The sequence below is a fragment of the Melitaea cinxia genome, chromosome 23 (genome assembly GCF_905220565.1).
Source record: "Melitaea cinxia chromosome 23, ilMelCinx1.1, whole genome shotgun sequence".
Lineage (NCBI taxonomy): Eukaryota > Metazoa > Arthropoda > Insecta > Lepidoptera > Nymphalidae > Melitaea > Melitaea cinxia.
In genome coordinates this window covers 5647552-5666799 of record NC_059416.1, presented here as the reverse complement: position 1 = coordinate 5666799, position 19248 = coordinate 5647552, and the positions used below count along the sequence as shown (strand labels likewise).

Below are 19248 nucleotides of genomic sequence, written 5' to 3'. Positions count from 1 at the left end.
AGAATAGTTATGATTAACGCGTACAAACAGACAAACTTTTCATCTTTATAATATAAGTATTAGTATATATAGTAATACTAGTTGACCTGGCAAACTTCGTATCGCCTTATTTTTTTTCTTAAATATAATAATTACATATATCAAAACAAAATATACCCTATCTTTCAAGTTGGATCAAACTGCACACGGTGTGCAAATTTGATTAAAATCGGTTAAGTAGTTTAAGAGTTCATCGCGGACAAACATTGTGACACGAGATTTATATACTTCACAATATTTACTTACAGTTTTATACAAGTACATAGGGTGTATCTTATGTTTACTTTTTATGAAAAAAAAATTAATAGCCTAAGCGTATTATTCGATGCAAGATTCATATCTATACTAATACTATAAAGCTGAAGAGTTTGTTTGTTTGTTTGCTTGAACGCGCTGATCTCTGTAACTACTGGTCCGATTTGAAAACTTCTTTCAGTGTTAGATAGCCCATTTATCGAGGGAGACTATAGGCTATATATCATCACGATAAGGCTAATAGGAGCGGAGCACCAGTGAAGAATGTTCCGAAATCGGGTTTTTTTCTTCCTTTTGAGATCTTCCGCTGTGTGCGCTGCGTAAACAGTTTAAAGTTAGCGGTAACTATTCCACGCAGACGAAGTCGCGGGCAGAAGTTAGTAAATGATAAAGATGTGAGAATTTAGTGGCGCTGTATTTCATACAGGATTCAGCTTTTTGATATAAATTGAGATACACTAACAGTAAAATTTAGCTGTTCGATAACATAAGTTATGATCACTAATTAAAATTCCGAGGGCTTTCAATTGTTTTATTTTTTGGTCTAAAATATTTACAACTACACTGTATTAAGAAATGTGTATGAGCTTTTGAATTATACAACGCCAAAATATAATGTAAAATCAAAGTGGTGGCTCCTATGTGTTGCTTTTAAATAAATGCACAAAAATAGTCTTTTGTTTTATAAATAAAAAAATTGGTCAATTAAAATATTATATTTAAAAGTATTGTGAAATAAATTGATTGAGTCAGGCTGTGACGTCCCACTGCTGGAAAAAAAGTTATTTTTATCTTAATTTTATTCTACTTAAATAATATCCTTCACAAAAAGAAACAGAAGTTTCATGATGTCAGTTTTGTATAATAAAGTTTAAAACTTTTAATTAAATAATTTATGATCAAAAAAATAAATTTTATTACGTGTACCTATTTAAATTTATAACCTCTGTTAGAATATTATAATTATTATTATATATTAATATTAGGGATTAGGGATTATTAAACCAAAAGTTACATTTATCTTATCTTCATCAATACAAAATCATTTATTTATTTATTTCTAAATGGGTAGCAAAACCACTAAACCATATTTAATTATTCTAACGAATCGTATTACCAGGAGCAACAACAGCCATAAATATTAACTCGGCTGAAACCGCGAGAGGCATCTAGTGTCTTAATAAATAACAATGTAATATATATTTGTATATGACCTAGTATTTAACGGAACAGGATTTAATATTATAACCACGTCATTCATCATCTAAATAGTTCACATAGTTTATCTGTATAAATAATAACTAAATTGCATCTAAATAAATCACTTTAAAGCAATGCCAGAGAGAAAAAAAAATTACGTCAGTACGAAAGTCATTAGTGATAAAGATATCAAACTCATGACAGAAATGAAATCACCCGTGTATTTAACTATTTACAATACTCCGTAAACAGCCCTAACGTTAGACGAAGACAGACACACAAACAATAGTATGAGTTAAAGGGAGACAGATATAAACACCATGGCCCCGCCCAGGACTGCGTAAGCATCGTGGATTGGCTTCGGGCCCCAATCTCTAACACCATCAGTCTTCCATTGCGAGTCAATTTAGCCACAGCTTAATTAAGCGGCTTCGATTAGTCATAGTGTAATATGAAAGTGATTGTACCTTAAAAATGGATAGCTACGAACAACACAACGAAGTAACGACATCCTACAACAACAATAGCTTAAAACACAATTTTAACGAGTGCAAAAACGATTATTATGATTATGACGTAAAAAAGCAAATGGAAAAAGATTTTTACGATCAGAAGAATTATCGGATGAAATTGGACGAGTCTCAAAACCAATCTTTGAGCACTCCGTTCTCAGTCAAAGACATACTGAACATAAACCAGACGCCGTATTATGAACGAAACGACGTATGGAAGCCAAACGATCGACGAAACCCCGAATATGAAACACTATACCACCAAAGTCAGTATTGCCCGGAGTATTTTAGTCAAGTTTATCCAAATATCTCTATGCACAATACCGACCATTATTGGAACCCGGAAATGTATCACGAAGCGAAGATGGAAGGTTATTATAATTATAATCCATATTCTCATAATATATATCATCAAAATCACGAATATCCTGATATACAGATGCATCACAATGGGATGGATGTGTCTGGAAAACTGGAGAGTACCGAGAGAGAGCTTCTTGCACAGATTCCCGGTGTTGTATCCAAACCGATGGAGAAAAACCTTCAACAGTTAGTCTCTGAAGCTGTCCCGTATTCGGAAACGTTGCAAAAGTTTCCGGTGTTAGCGAAAAAACATCCAAGTAAGTTGATTAAACTCCTTGCTTAAAATTTAAATTAGATACTTTTTATTTTTAAGTAAATTTTATTGCCATTTTGTTGAATCATGTAATTGAAAAGTAATATATTTATTTTTCCGTAGTTAAAAATATACTTTTGATTTATTTTATGATAATTATTATCAACATAGTTAACTTATAATTTTTATTTTTGTTACAGAACCAGCTACATGCAGCAGTAAACCGGATAGAAAAGAGAAAAACGTCAAAAGAAAACCCAGAATACTTTTCTCGCAAACGCAAGTCCAAGCCTTAGAGGTTCGTTTCAGAGCTCAACGGTACCTCACCGCACCCGAAAGAGAACAGCTAGCTAAAACTCTCAACTTAACACCGACTCAAGTGAAAATCTGGTTCCAAAATCGAAGATACAAGAGTAAACGTATCAAATCACCTGAAGTCTCCACATCGACAGATGCTAAACCTATTAAAAACATAGGAAGAAAGTTATACAGACCAGAAAATAGAGATTTGCCGCCTCCATACGATAGTTTTAAAGTTGAAAATGACGTAGCAGAGGAGAACCTATCCTCGACGATATACTTTGATGATAGTTTGACTTACGAGCATGAAGCAGAGAAATATTATAATAAACAAAATGAAGATAATGTCGGCACTACTACGAATATTGTAGACTTTTACCCTTCCGACGTTAGTAAGGATGAATTTGTGATTTACAAGGAAACGGATATGAAAAAGTATTTCCCAATCAATTACGTTTGTTGATAAATTAGTATTAAGTACGTGATCATAGACTGACTGCCAAAGAGAATTATTTTGTTATTTTTATAAGAAATAGGTACTATATCATGCAAGCTTGTGCAATTTTAAATGTTTCCTAAGTTGCGTACGCTGTACTCGTCCTAGTATTATTATTTACTGTTTTTTTTTTTAAATAAATTTATAACATTATGGAGAATTTTCTTTACCTTTAACAAGGAATAAAATAATATGTCAAAGTAAATAAAAAAAAAAATACAAAAATGTATATCATTTAACATATCATATAAATTATTTTATACATCAATAAAACAGTACTTTTTATAACACATAACAAAAAGCCATGTATAATTTAAAAAGTATTATATCACAGTAACTTAAATTCCCTTAGTACTAAATTATCTTTTTTATGTAATTTAGAGTGTAACGTATAAGAGACAAATTCACACAGACGGACATATCGTCGTAACGTTTTCATTTTTTTGGTTCAATTTGTAAAGATAGCTCTTATCTGAATTGCTACCATACCACATCGATTGAGGGTTGCGCAGCGCAGACTGGCGTTTTAAACGTTTTTTCAACGGTCAATGAATTATTGAAACGACTATCTAGTTTAAGTTTCATTGAGCTTTTAATCTTCTAGTGTCTCTTTTTATACGTCAGTATAAATATATTTTCTTTCTTAATTTAGTTTGACATATCTGGGGGCACGGTAGTGCCCCCGCCAAGACGAACCAAAAAAAAAAAAAAAACGAAAAGCACTACCTATCTTTTCTCGAAGTGCTTCGTCGTTTTTTTGGACCCTCATAACTTGGGTTTAGATTATACCAGATAAACAAAATTCTCAGGATATGATGTCAATAGTAGACTTATTAATTATATAAAGTTTCAATTGCATAGCTCTTATACTTTAGATTTTATTGATATCTAAAAAAGCCCGATTTCGTCACTCACTGATGATCATCAAAATTCTTAGAGTACTTGCTGAAGTCCCAGAAAGCTGAAATTTGGTATGTAAGCTAGTATTAGTACATAAACAATAAAAACCTTTTAAAACTTGAAACTTTTGCCCCCCAACCCCTTAAACTAGGGGATGGAAGTTTGTATGAGACTTCCGCAAATTTTGATGCTAGAGGTCTGAAAATTGATATAGGGACTCCTTGTTGCTCCTTGTTATAAATAATAATAATAAAATACATAAAAAACAAAAATCGGTTATTAGATAAATATTGACTTTAGTACTATTAAAGCATAACAGGCAGCTTTAGTCGAATATAATCGCCTAAAAGCCAAGTATCGCCTTCATCTATCGCTTATTATAAACAGTAAACCAACAAAGAAAAAAGGCAAAGATAGAGAGTGATCTATGAAAAAAGGCACCTCTGATTTGCAAGAAATACACCCCAAAACAAAGAAAGAAAAAATGAACAAAATACCAAAATATTGTCATAAGCAACTTACAAAAAGAAGTGAAATCCCAACAAAAACATTTTCATGTAAAATGTTGCCAAGACGAGATCATATGGCTCGCACTGTCAAAAAGTTATTAGATCTCATGTAGAGCCAAGCTTCTAACTCTACACGCCCTAACTCTACAAGCCCTAACTTCACAAACTCTACACTTTAGTCAAAATATGTGGCTTGGCCGTTTCGCTACCGCCACGTAAGTGTAAAAGGTGAAAAAGTGAGGTGAAAAATTTATTCACTGTTTATTACTTTTCTGTTGTACAATAGTTCTATTAAAGAAAAAATAAAAAGAAGAATAATAATTGATATATAATACAAATAAAAATAAAAAGAGAATATATAAATTCCCGCGACGGGGCCAAAATGATGAGGCAGGGGGCAGCATCGCCAGCAGCAGTAGTCCGCCTCACCAGCAGTCGTCATCAACAACATCGGCAGCCAGTAGTAACGAAACGGCCAAGCCACATATTTTGACTAAGGTGTAGAGTTTGTGAAGTTAGGGCTTGTAGAGTTAGGACGTGTAGAGTTAGAAGCTTGGCTCTACATGAGATCTAATAACTTTTTGACAGTGCGAGCCATATGATCTCGTCTTGGCAACATTTTACATGAAAATGTTTTTGTTGGGATCACTTAATTCTATACATCACAACAATTTATTATATAATTATACACATTTGCTTACAATTGGGCTTGACAAAAAAAAGAATGATTTTTTATCAAAATAAAACTAAAAACTTATTTAAAACAGTAAAATAATTAAAAAAAAATCTGTGTAGATATTATACGGTAATTAACGAAATAATTTCAAATACGTAAACTTCGCGTACCCTTTTATCTTAACAATAGCAACCACTACTTAATAGTAGCTAGTAAGTTCTAGTACATATGTAGTCGTAGTAATTACAACAATAATAAAACTTAGTATTTCATGCAACTATAGCTATGTTATCACATTTGCAGAGTGCAATATCGAAAAAAAGAATATTGCATCGATCATCGAAATATAAACAACACATTTAACGTCTAAAAAAACGCGCGTTTCTAAAAACGTTCGTCTACATTATTCCATCCCCTCATACACACACAGACGCCGGCGCCAAGATAAGTATTGATCCTAAAACACGTGTACAAAATACAACCTGTGGATGGCAACCCATGGCTATGGGAATCTTCTCCACCTGTTCTTAAAAGCTTTATTGGGTAAGCGTGCGAGCTTTTTTTACGGTCATAAAAGTTTTAAAAGTCAAATTATCTTTAGTGCTTCGGTTTTATTATTGTTTTTGTATGTACTTGTAATGTTATAAAGTAAACTTGTTTAAACTGAGTAATTTATAATAAAAATACGAGTGCTGTAAACACATTTCAATTATATTTGTTCTTAGTAGTAATTTTTTTGTCACCCTCAGTAAAGCTTGTTTTAGTACTTCACAGTATAGCATATAATGTGAACTAGTTTAATTTGAATAATTTGTAAAAGAAATATTATAAATACTAGAACTCATATAGATAGTTGTCTATTTTTCCTCTTTAAAATTTTTTTTTAAGATTTTTTTTACCCTCAATATAGTTTAGAGATAGATAAACTATATAAAAATAAAAAACTATTTCTACAACTTTTTATACTCCTAATAATATGTATTGTACTTATTGTTTATTTAGTAACTAATTTACACATTTTTTTTTCTACTTTTACTTACTCTGTACCCAATATCGTTCCACTCGTTCGTAATTTTTAAAAAATATACATACGTGTACATTCTTAAAATTCTGTAGTTTTATTCTATGATACTGTGCAAAAACAGGCTCTTGAACTAAAATTATAAATTAGTTAGAATTCTGGCGAGCTTTTACCAAGAAACACTTTTCAAACATTGTTAATGTTTGTGGCAAGTCTCTAAGTAGCATTATTTATTTTCTTTTTCTATTCTACGTGTCATCGGCGAAATATTTGCCACTCTTGTACTATTACGAGTCGCAAAGTCAATAACTGAATTGAATAAATCATTTTTTATGTAGCTGAGGAAAAAGGTTTTATTGAGATTTTTTTTATTTTTTTTTTTATTTTTTGGTATCGCAGGGGAACCCATTTACAGGTGATATCCAGGATGCCCGGATAAACATACCTAGACCATATGTCGGCTTCAGCACTTAGGGGTGCTCTACCGACCAAAACCCCTGCGGGAGCCTTCAGCCGCTTTAATTGGAGGGTCCCGGATCTGCAACCAACAGGATCCCTCCAGCGACAATTTATTGAGATAGAGTACTGGGGCATGGTCTGGGGATATACCTCAACCTAACAAAAGATCTCGGCTAACAGACAGGATAAAGAAATAACAAAATATACAAACGTACAAAAGGTGGTCTCTTATCTTTAAAAGAGCGATTTACATTTGACGAGCTTTTAATAATGATTTAAATATAATACTTCTTTTCGTCTAATGTAGACGAGGCTTTAATCTAGCTACAGTGGAGAAATTCAAAACTTACTATAGCTATTTATTGAATACGGTAATAAGGACATTTAGATAACGAACAGGTCGGTAACAAAAATTATTAGAAAGAAAATATAAAAAGGTAATAAAACTCCAATTTCGAAAACAAAATCATTACCATAACTTTATTATTAACGTGTGTGAGTCAGAACACACAAACATGGTTAATTATGAGGATGAATGTGTGTAAATATCCGTATATCATAGCATGCGCACGTGGGTGTTTGATGTATTAATATCGGTGGTGCTTTTAAGGTTATCGCTGTGTGGAAGGTGATCTGGCCCGATAGACCGATGCCATGCAACCCGAGCGTACAAGTACAGAGGATACCACATTGTGAATTTTTTCTTATTTTTTTTTTTTTTTTTTTGGTACACAATTTAATATAGGTAGTAATCATTATGCCTAAATTTATGAAAAAATGTTTCAAAACGAAACATTTGAACTTATTTTGTATTTATTCTGATTAATCTAAGTTTTAAAATAAAAAGTAACTAACTGTAACTAAAGTTGAACAAAGAAAAGTGTCCGTGTGTATACCGTGTCAACGAAAAAGCACACAAGACTGTTAACATTATATTGGCTCGTCATCTAGCACCAGTTAAAAAACAAGACTATATTTCGATTCAATCACAAAAGGGAAAAATATTTTATTTCAATAATAAAGTATCAAAATTACGATAGATTCTACTTTAATTGTCATAATCACTATTTAAAAATAGACATCATATAAGTGACAGACGAACATATGAGACAGACGAACATATAAGCCCACATAGATCCTCTATACTAAATCCCTGTTCGCCTGTACTCCATTACTAAGCCCCCGTACAGTGCGCTCGTTAGCTTTTATTTGGACGCCGGACTCCTGTTTCAGATACACTACCGACCATACGTAGTACATACTATTAAAAAAAAATCATGTTTACTTGTACAGACATTTTTTTTAATTCAAGTAGACGTGTGTAGACACAAATTTAAACAGTTACGAGTACAACGAATAAGAAACATATGTTACTTCAAAATTACTTCTCTACTAACTGTCAATAAACCATCAAAAAGATTGAACATGTAACTCATTATTTTACTTTTATATTTTACATGAAAGTAAATACTAAATCCTCATCGTTATGGTATGCGTACAATCAAATATGTTCATATGTATACAAATCTACGTACAAATGAACAGTATTTATAAGAGTACCTATTATATAATTTTACGGTCAATTTCACAAGTTTCTGGGGAAATTGATCTGGCTTTAAGGTAACTGACAGGTTATTTTATCTGCAGGAATTGATTTTAATTATAATTTTTATTTAATAGGATGCTAATAATTTATATAGTGTTTTTTTTTTTAATTAAAATTTACTTTATCTTTCGGATAAATATGGAATTCATGAGTGAAACAGTTACTATTATGTGTGAAAATTATAAAAAAATTTAATGTCATGCAGTCCGTCTGATGGAAATCTGTCACCGTAACTATGGATACCTGCAAATCCAAGCTTCACAAACGCGTTGCAGACTCTGAAATAATGAATAAAGTTTTGATGCTGATGATGCACTAGCAATTACTATGAAATTTTTATTACTATGGAATGATTTCCTATGGAAGTTGTGGGTTCGACTTCCACCTCGAGATATAAAACATATATACATATGTTTTATTTCGAAAAAAGAATATTTGTATCAGTCGGCTACCAGTAACGCAGGCATTATTTGATTATCTTAGGAACAGATGACCGAGCGTGTATGTTAAAGATATTTATTTATAAATTGCTTATACTCTTTAACGTGTCCCGCGGTGCACGCCGGGATCTTTCTCAGTGTTATCAGTGTTCAATACATGTGCACAGCTTAATGTTCTCATTCTGTTTTATTCAATTAATTGCCCGACTATGCCGCCAGTCGGAGCTAAGTCATGACTACGAATACTATTAATAGTAACTTTATTAAAGGTACTATTCTTGTAATATTACGTAATTAAGCTTTGACATAACTAGGAAGTAATTTTGAAATTATTATTTTTTTAAATTTATTGAAAAATGTATACTGTAGATCCTACTTTGCATTGTTGTATGTCAATGTTATGATGATCTTGGTCGTTGAACTTTAGAATAATTTTTGTTTTTATTAAGTTCCTCAAGTCCTAGTTACCTAGTAGTAGTTTCCCAGTTAATAAGTAAGTACCATATAAGTTTTATTTAAGTTGAAAAAGTTTTTACGGTAACAAAAAGCTGTTACGCAAAGTGTAACATATTCGAAACAGTTTTAAAAACCAATTGAAAAGTATAAATACTTTTTTTAGATAACCTTCTCAAAAATCCAAGATACTTTACTATTTTGAAAAATCATTTCTATTCAGTTACTTTTGTTGGTACTGTGTGGCTACGGTACTAAAGAATTTAGCCACCCCCTCTCTTCCCGTGGGTGTCGTAAGAGGCGACTAAGGGATAACACAGTTCCACTACCACATTGGAACTTAAAAAGCCGACCGGTGGCGGGATAACCATCCAACTGCTAGCTTTGAAATACACCGGCCGAAGACGGGCAGCAGCGTCTTCGGTGCGACAAAGCCAGCACTGCGGTCACCAACCCACCTGCCCAGCGTGGTGACTATGGGCAAAACACATGAGTTCACGCTATTTTTGGCGTAAACTTATGGAGGCCTATGTCCAGCAGTGGACTGTGATAGGCTGTAATGATGATGAATGATGACTTTTGTTGCTTATTAGTAAATAAGCAGGTTGCGGTATATTAAATGTAGTTGGTAGTTATGTATGTAAGATATTTAACACAATGCGGAAGCCGTATGAATGCGGAGTAAATCTTTTTCCAGACTTCAAATGATGTCAATAACAGACGTATGTAAATAGCTATTAAATCATAATCAAAATTAAAAAACGCGTCGAACGCTTCGAAACTTTAAATTGTCATTTTACAAATTAAAATTATATTTGTTTGATAATTTAATTATCATTAAAGCTTCCACCGACTCTGAATGTAGATTCTGCAGAGAAGCATCGGCAACAAACTTCGCAGTAGATAATATAAAATTTATATTGTGATGTTCTGTGGTGATTATGAATATGAAATCCGTGATTTATAACCGGATATCGAGTAATAGAGACGGAAATCAATTAGCGCGACTCTTTGCATACATTAGCCTTTTAATTTTCTTACTCATTCTAAATTGCGGCTATCCTTTGATATTGTGTTGATGATTCTCATGTTTATATATAGATTACTAGCTGACCCGCCGATCTTCGTATAACATTTTTTTTTTTTCATAAGCATATCGATTTTTTCAAATTTCTTTAAATCGAATCTTGCTCTGATAATAACATAATAATAATGTTCTGCACGTATATTTGGCAATTCATTTTTATTTATAAATCCACCTTGTAAGATTGAAACGAATTGAATATGAATTTGTACTTTTTTATAATATTTTGTATACCCTATAAATAAAAAAAATACTCTTAAAACGTGTTTTTGTATTTAGTCTGTTTCACCTCCTGCTGATAAATTTTCTGATAGCTTATCAGTGACGTATGTGCAAGTATACCATAACTATCGGCTTTACAGGTATAACAGTAAAGCTTGATGATGAAAAACGAAAAATGTATGATAAACTGTAATCTGTTGGATCCCGTTATGTATCAGATAACTATCCAAAACCTTTATATGTAATCAACCATTAAAATCTTTACAAAATTGTAGTACAACTGCATATTTATGCGTAATTTTTTATGTCTAAACGAAGTTAGAAGCAATAACATATTATCTTTTCTAAGAATGATTTTATTGTTTAAAAATTAGCATTTATTTAAAACTACTTTAACAAACATTTTTTTTATCATGCGCAATAAATTGACCTCGCTGTCAGATGTCAAGCTAAATGCGTTTCCAAATGCAGCGTGTAATGTTGCATCCGGTGGCGCCACCGTTGTCCGGCTGCAAGCGATAACTCACTGTAGTGACCTCAGTTTTTTTTATTTGATGTTTTAAAATTTGAAAAAATAGCGAATGAAAGTTTTTTTTTTTTATTACTTTTAATCTGTCTAAACGACTAAGAGATTATGTTTTCACAATTTTTCTCTTTAATCATCAAATTTTTTAGAATTTAAAGAAGAATCTAGTAGGTAATTCAATGTACTGAAATTGAAAATTCCTTTTTTCAAGCTGTTTGCAGAAGCGCCTTTAAAGCATGGCGGATTGTTATTTTCTAAAAAGAAACTCACAACAACAGATATTTACTTTTTAACCAATCATGTGGTCCCATTTAAATTTCATTGGGATCTAACATGTACTTCTTGAGTTACATCTAATAAAAATAAATAAATAAAATGTCATAGCTTGTCATGTACTCCCATTTAAATTTGATTGAGATCTGATTACTACTTTTTGATTAATCTTTGATAACCTAACCAATATACTTGAATATTTTATCGTCTACTTTACGTTGTACTTGTCGATGTAATTGGAGTCGGTTTTTTTGTGAGTAAACACAATTATTATGGTATCAAAACAAAACCAGCTACATACAATACAACCATTATATTATTGCAAAATTGCAATTTTTTACTAGGATATAAGAAGACACGGATTATACACACGAGATATTATTTATTCGGTTGTCATTCGTGTTTGTGTGTTTGCGTATCAGAGTGGTGGTGAGTTGGCGAGTTGGCACGTTGGCGAGTTGGCGTGTTGGCGTGTTGGCGTGTTGGCGTGTTGGCGTGTTGGCGTATTGGCTGGCGTGTTGGTGAGTTGGCGTGTTGGCATGTTGGCGAGTTGGTGAGTTGGCGAGTTGGCGTGTTGGCGTGTTGGCGTGTTGGCAGGTTGGCGAGTTGGCGTGTTGGCGTGTTGGCGAGTTGGCACGTTGGCAAGTTGGCGAGTTGGCATGTTGGCGAGTTGGCGAGTTGGCGAGTTGGCGAGTTGGCGAGTTGGCGAGTTGGTGAGTTGGCGAGTTGGCGAGTTGGCGTGTTAGCGTGTTGGCGTGTTGGCGTGTTGGCGAGTTGGCAGGTTTACGAGTTGGCACGTTGGCGAGTTGGTGAGTTGGCGAGTTGGCGTGTTGGCGTGTTGGCAGGTTGGTGAGTTGGCGTGTTGGTGAGTTGGCGAGTTGGCGTGTTGGCGTGTTGGTGAGTTGGCGAGTTGGCGTGTTGGAGAGTTGGCGTGTTGGCGAGTTGGCGAGTTGGCGAGTTGGCGTGTTGGCGTGTTGGTGAGTTGGCGTGTTGGCGTGTGGCGTGATGGCGAGTTGGCGAGTTGGCGTGTTGGCGTGTTGGGCGTGTTGGTGAGTTGGCGTGTTGGCGTGTTGGCGAGTTGACGTGTTGGCGCGTTGGTGAGTTGGTTGGTTGGCGTGTTGGCGAGTTGGCGTGTTGGCGCGTTGATGAGTTGGCCCGTTGGCGTGTTGGCGTGATAGCGTGTTAGCGTATTGGTGAGTTTGCGTGTTGGCGTGTTGGCCTGTTGGCGTTTTGGCGTGTTGGCGTGTTGCTTGGTTGGCCTGTTGGCGTGTTGGCGTGTTGGCGTGTTAGCGTGTTGGCGTGTTAGCGTGTTGGCATGTTGGCGAGTTGGCGAGTTGGCAAGTTGGCGAGTTGGCGTGTTGGCGCATTGGCGAGTTGGTTGGTTGGCGTGTTAGCGTGTGGCGTGATGGCGAGTTGGCCCGTTGGCGTGTTGGCGTTTTGGCGAGTTGGCGTGTCAGCGTGTTGGCGTGTTGGCCTGTTGGCGAGTTGGCGTGTTGGCGTGTTGGGCGTGTTGGTGAGTTGGCGTGTTGGCGTGTTGGCGAGTTGGCGTGTTGGCGCGTTGGTGAGTTGGTTGGTTGGCGTGTTGGCGAGTTGGCGTGTTGGCGCGTTGATGAGTTGGCCCGTTGGCGTGTTGGCGTGATAGCGTGTTAGCGTATTGGTGAGTTTGCGTGTTGGCGTGTTGGCCTGTTGGCATTTTGGCGTGTTGGCGTGTTGCTTGGTTGGCCTGTTGGCGTGTTGGCGTGTTGGCGTGTTAGCGTGTTGGCGTGTTAGCGTGTTGGCAGGTTGGCGAGTTGGCGTGTTGGCGAGTTGGCACGTTGGCAAATTGGCGTGTTGGCATGTTGGCCTGTTGGCATGTTGGCGAGTTGGTGAGTTGGCGTGTTGGTGAGTTGGCGAGTTGGCGTGTTGGCGTGTTGGTGAGTTGGCGAGTTGGCGTGTTGGAGAGTTGGCGTGTTGGCGAGTTGGCGAGTTGGCGAGTTGGCGTGTTGGCGTGTTGGTGAGTTGGCGTGTTGGCGTGTGGCGTGATGGCGAGTTGGCGAGTTGGCGTGTTGGCGTGTTGGGCGTGTTGGTGAGTTGGCGTGTTGGCGTGTTGGCGAGTTGGCGTGTTGGCGCGTTGGTGAGTTGGTTGGTTGGCGTGTTGGCGAGTTGGCGTGTTGGCGCGTTGATGAGTTGGCCCGTTGGCGTGTTGGCGTGATAGCGTGTTAGCGTATTGGTGAGTTTGCGTGTTGGCGTGTTGGCCTGTTGGCGTTTTGGCGTGTTGGCGTGTTGCTTGGTTGGCCTGTTGGCGTGTTGGCGTGTTAGCGTGTTGGCGTGTTAGCGTGTTGGCATGTTGGTGAGTTGGCGAGTTGGCAAGTTGGCGAGTTGGCGTGTTGGCGCATTGGCGAGTTGGTTGGTTGGCGTGTTAGCGTGTGGCGTGATGGCGAGTTGGCCCGTTGGCGTGTTGGCGTTTTGGCGAGTTGGCTTGTCAGCGTGTTGGCGTGTTGGCCTGTTGGCGTGTTGGCGTGTTGGCGTGTTGGCCTGTTGGCCTGTTGGCGTTTTGGCGTGATGGCGTGTTGGCGTGTTGGTGTGTTCGTGTGCGTGTGTGTTTACGTGCTTCATCACTCATCATCATCATTTCAGCCTATCGCAGTCCACTACCGGACATAGCCTCCACAAGTTCGCGCCAAAAATGGCGATAACTCATGTGTGCTTAGTGTTTTGTATATTTTTAGTAAATAATGTAAAGCCTCAGTCTCTTCATGAATATGAACTAGAGACTACTAAATAGTATCAGCTCTTATATATTGTTTATAGCCTTCTCTCTAGTCTTGTAGTCTCATTCAAATTTTATCCAGATCTGATGAACTCAGATTAATAAACAAAAGTCAGATTAAAATTTTCTTATTGTCTTGATGTTGATGATGAATTTTCAACTATTATTTTTTTAAATAATTAAAAATAGTTATTCCAGGATTTTTTTTAGGCAACTCATTTTTAACCGACTTCCAAAAAAGGAGGAGGTTCTCAATTCGACTGGTTTTTTTTTAATGTATGTTACATCAGAACTTTTGACCGTGTGGACCGATTTCGACAACTTTTTTTAAACCGAAAGGTGGTGTGTGTCAATTGGTCCCATTTAAATTTATTTGAGATCTAACAACTACTTTTCAAGTAGTTCTAATAATGCGTTTTTACTTGACGCTTTTTTCGTCGACCTACGTTGTATTATACCGCATACCTTTCTACTGAATGTACCGATTTTGATAATTCTTTTTTTGTTGGAAAGGAGATATCCTTAGTTTAGTACTATGATAAGGAAACCAGGATCTGATGATGGGATCCCATAGAAATCGAAGGAAACTCTTGAAAATCCACAATTACTTTTTACTAGGTGTACCGATTTTGATAATTCTTTTTTTGTTGGAAAGAAGATATCCCTAGTTTAGTACCATGATAAGAAAACTAGGATCTGATGATGGGATCCCAGAGAAATCGAGGGAGACTTGAAAATCCGCAATAACTTTTTACTGGGTGTACCGATTTTAATAATTTTTAATTTAATCGAAAGCTGATGTTTGTCATGTCGTCACATATAAATTTTATTGAGATCTGATAACTACTTTTTGAGTAATCTTTGATAACGCGTAGTTACTTGACTATTTTTTAACACAATTATTAATATATTATACAATATACTAAGGTTATAATAAAGTATGTTTCATCATATTATCAGCTCGGTGAAGATCGACTTAGGTTCGGATCTTCTACTAAAATTTTTGTCTACCTATGTTGTATTTACTTGTCGATGTAATTGAAGTCGAGTTTTTTCGTTTATTTGCAAGCAATTAGAGAAACTATCGATAGATTAATCAAACATTGTAAATACAATCGTATATAGTGCAAGGCAACTAACACAACGCGTTTAGTTTCTTTTTTTGTTCTTTTTTTACGTTCAAAATAAATTTGTTACTCTTAAACCAATCTGGTATTCGAAATAAAGAACCGTTTACTTCTTCATAATAACCTTTTTTCCAATCGAAATATAATAAACTATATACGATCAGGTTCAAATAAATTACGAACTAGGTGGCTAAATATTTTTAAATATTAGTTTTTGTTTTTGTAAGTATTTCCTAAATTAAACCGTTCAAATTCACAAAGCGTGTAATTCTGACGTGAGATATGTCATCCGTGGCGCCACCTCGCCTGGACTCCGGGTGCAAGTCATAACTCACGACTCACAGCTGACCTTGCTTTTTATGACACTTCGACGGAGCATATGACCTTCGCTGTTGACCTATCAATATCATTAAGGAGAAAATAAAATAACAAATAATTAATATTAATCATTTTAATAAATTTAGTTTTAAGTAATTAGTTGTAATAATTAGACATAGGAAAGTACCTAAAACTGTTATTACTAAGACTAGACTATATAGATGTTGGAGTGTCTAATATTTTTTTTGTAAATATTTATATTTTCTTTATGATATCATTTGTCCATACAGGCTGGTTTAAATAATAAAAACGTGTAGTATCGTGGGACATCAGATAGGAAAGAAGTTCCTTATTACATAAATATTAATTTCAAGTTCTAGTCGAGACAAATTAATAAATAATTATACGGGTATAAAAAAATTATATGATTTTTTATCGATAAAAATCAAAAACTACTTTACTAATTACTTTATAAATTATCTAAACACTTTTATTTTATTTACAATAATTCATACAAATATATAATAATAACAGTCGTCACGTCATTCAAACGACACATAAAAATCTTACTCCACGCATTTTCGTTAGGTACGGACGTTTTTTGCCGGCTAGGGTATTCCTCCGCATCGTCCCATAAGGAACTTCGTTCTGAAAATTCGCATTTTTAGGATTGGAATTGGACAGAGTTAAATACTGTTTAAATTCTGACTTTATTTAATTTTATAAATTACCTAGTTACTAAATAAATAATTATAGATACCTATTTTAATCGCTTCCAAAAGAAAAATATGAAGAGCGATTAGAACATTTTGTAAAAAATAATTTTGTCAATAGAAATTTTGCAATAGTCAGTATAAATATTAGTAATAAATTTAAAAATCAGTTTGTATTTTTTATACCTGGCGCCACAAACCAGACCGCAATCCAAGTGGTTGCAATAATTCACTGACAACAGTGACAACCTGACCCGTGAATAGCCGTGACCCTTGTTTTTTTACTACATTGACACACTTGTTCCTTCACGAATTTGCACTGACAATTAACATGACGTCTTTTTTATAATAATTTTACAAATAATCTTATTATATCACGATACTTTCAATTACACAAAAAAAAAAAATTAAAAAAATATAAATATTTTATAAGCTCTTGATTGTCGTTTTCCAAGAGTCGAGAGACAATCAACATAAAGTGCTCCCGCACACTTACAATTAAGTTGGCCGAACGCCGTTACGACTAAATCGCAGAGAATACTAATAGGTATAGTGACATAAGGAAGCCCGCACATCTTCTCCAATTAAGTTGTCCAACTAATTAATTGGATACCGATCGTATCAGAATTGAAATTCACTTCCGATCGACGTACAATTAAAAAGTTTTCCAACTGTTCATTAGCACGGTTACCTTATACAAGCTCGCTGACTATCTCCAACTTAGTTGGTCAGTCGTACGTACGGCAAGATGGAACACGACTACACGCGTGCGCGTGATTTCCCTACGCCCGGATCTTCGTCGACGGGTACATACTGGTCAAACTTCTCAAAGTCTGAATCAGAATTAATTGATTTGTGAAAAATAAAGTAAACTACTTATAAGAATAAACAGAGTTCAAAAAAGTATAAATAGGAAATTTAAAAAAAATAGACCTATATATAATAAAAATTAAATTAAAAACTAAAAAAAAAACCACAGATTATTGTGTCGGGGTTTTTTTTTAATTTTTAATTTAATTTTTCATTTTATACTTTTTATAGGTAAACTTTTTATGATGTAAATTTTGGTTGTTAAATACATAGATTCTTGTCGAAATTTTTAAAATTTATATTTAAGGTAAAGATTACATTTAAGGTCAAGATTGATTGCTTTTATTTTACTTATTTTCAGATTACTATTTTTTGTTTCTATAAGTAATATTGTTACTCAATGGTTAGATTTTGTTGTAAATACGTAGGTTCTTGTCAAAAATTTTCAAATTTATATTGTATAGTACATAACATATTATTTTGTAATGTGCACGTGATGCGCTTTGATTTGAGACCCCACTAAATTATATTTACAGACATTCGGTTATTCTTCCCACAGTTTCACCCCCCACAACTTTTAAACGACTCAAGCGATTTTCATCAAACATCTAGAAACAATCACCCGTAGTTCACCTTTTATACCAAAAAAACTAAATTGAAATCGCTACATCCATTCGCGAGCTACGGAGCCACAGACAGACAGAGAGACACGTCAAATTTATAACACCCCTCTTTTTGCGTCGGGGATTAAAAACGAACTATAAAGTATACTCGTACAACAAGCCTTTTTTTATAATACTGTCTTGTAAGTATTTAAAACAAAATTGTCATTGCACTCAGGGAACCGTTCTGTGGAACATTTGTTAGTAAGTATAAGAGGTACCCCGACTGCAATGATAATTTTGTTTTAAATACTTGTTTTACTTTTAATTAAAAAATTAATTATTCATTTTTATTTTATATTTTGATTATAAATGAACGTCAACAAAAAAATTAAGAAATGAGACTTTGAGATTTTATTAAGCTAGCAGGTACCTACTTAACGAATAGTTAATCCAATCCTTTCTTCAACGGCTATAGCGAGTCGGAAAGGTGTACCCTGCTTAATTATTGCTGGCCCAATTAGATATACGAGTTCATCAAAAGACGAAATACTCATTTTTTTTTTATTTTTATTATTACAGCCTATACAGTCCACTGCTGGACATAGGCCTCCACAAGTTTATGCCAAAAATAACGTGAACTCATGTGTTTTGCCCATAGTCACCACGCTGGGCAGGCGGGTTGGTGACCGCAGTACTGGCTTTGTCGCACCGAAGACACTGCTGCCCGTCTTCGGCCTGTGTATTTCAAAGCCAGCAGTTGGATGGTTATCCCGCCATCGGTCGGCTTCTTAAGTTCCAAGGTGGTTGTGGAACCTTGTTATCCCTTAGTCGCCTCTTACGACACCCACGGGAAGAGAGGGGGTGGCTAAATTCTTTAGTGCCGTAGCCACACAGCACGCAAATACTCATTCTGTAGTATGAAAAAAATTTATCTGGATAACATCTGAGTTTAGAATGCAATGTACGATGTTTCCCTTATTCTAATCTATTACTTAATATATGTGCACCCAAAATTTTCTTTTTTGTTTTCATCTTCTTTTTATTATTAGAGCAATTAGAGCGGTTTTTTTCCGCATTTTCACGCACACGCACCGCGCTAGCAACATTGTCACTGATGAAATCGAATAGTCTGCGGCTAACCAACCAACAAACTAAAGTTGATCAACTAAGTTGTAAACGTCCGCACACGTACGCAATTTAGTTGTTCGGTAGTCGGCCAACTTAATTGTAAGTGTGCAAATGTGTGAACAATAAGATAAGATAATCGACACTTTTTATTAAGTTCTATAGTTTTTATTAAGTTAAGTTGTTCCTTTTGGCATTCCGTGTCGATCAATGA

General features: G+C 35.1%; 1 protein-coding gene across 1 annotated transcript; it reads left to right on the top strand.

Annotated features, from left to right (window-relative positions):
• Nucleotides 1–1885: 1885 nt before the first annotated feature.
• On the top strand, nt 1886–3571 carry LOC123665195 (homeobox protein Dlx6a-like). Its single transcript, XM_045599538.1, has 2 exons — nt 1886–2626; nt 2823–3571. Exons 1-2 carry the CDS (start codon nt 1969–1971, stop codon nt 3383–3385), a joined length of 1221 nt encoding a protein of 406 aa, XP_045455494.1. The 5' UTR covers nt 1886–1968; the 3' UTR covers nt 3386–3571.
• Nucleotides 3572–19248: the final 15677 nt, after the last annotated feature.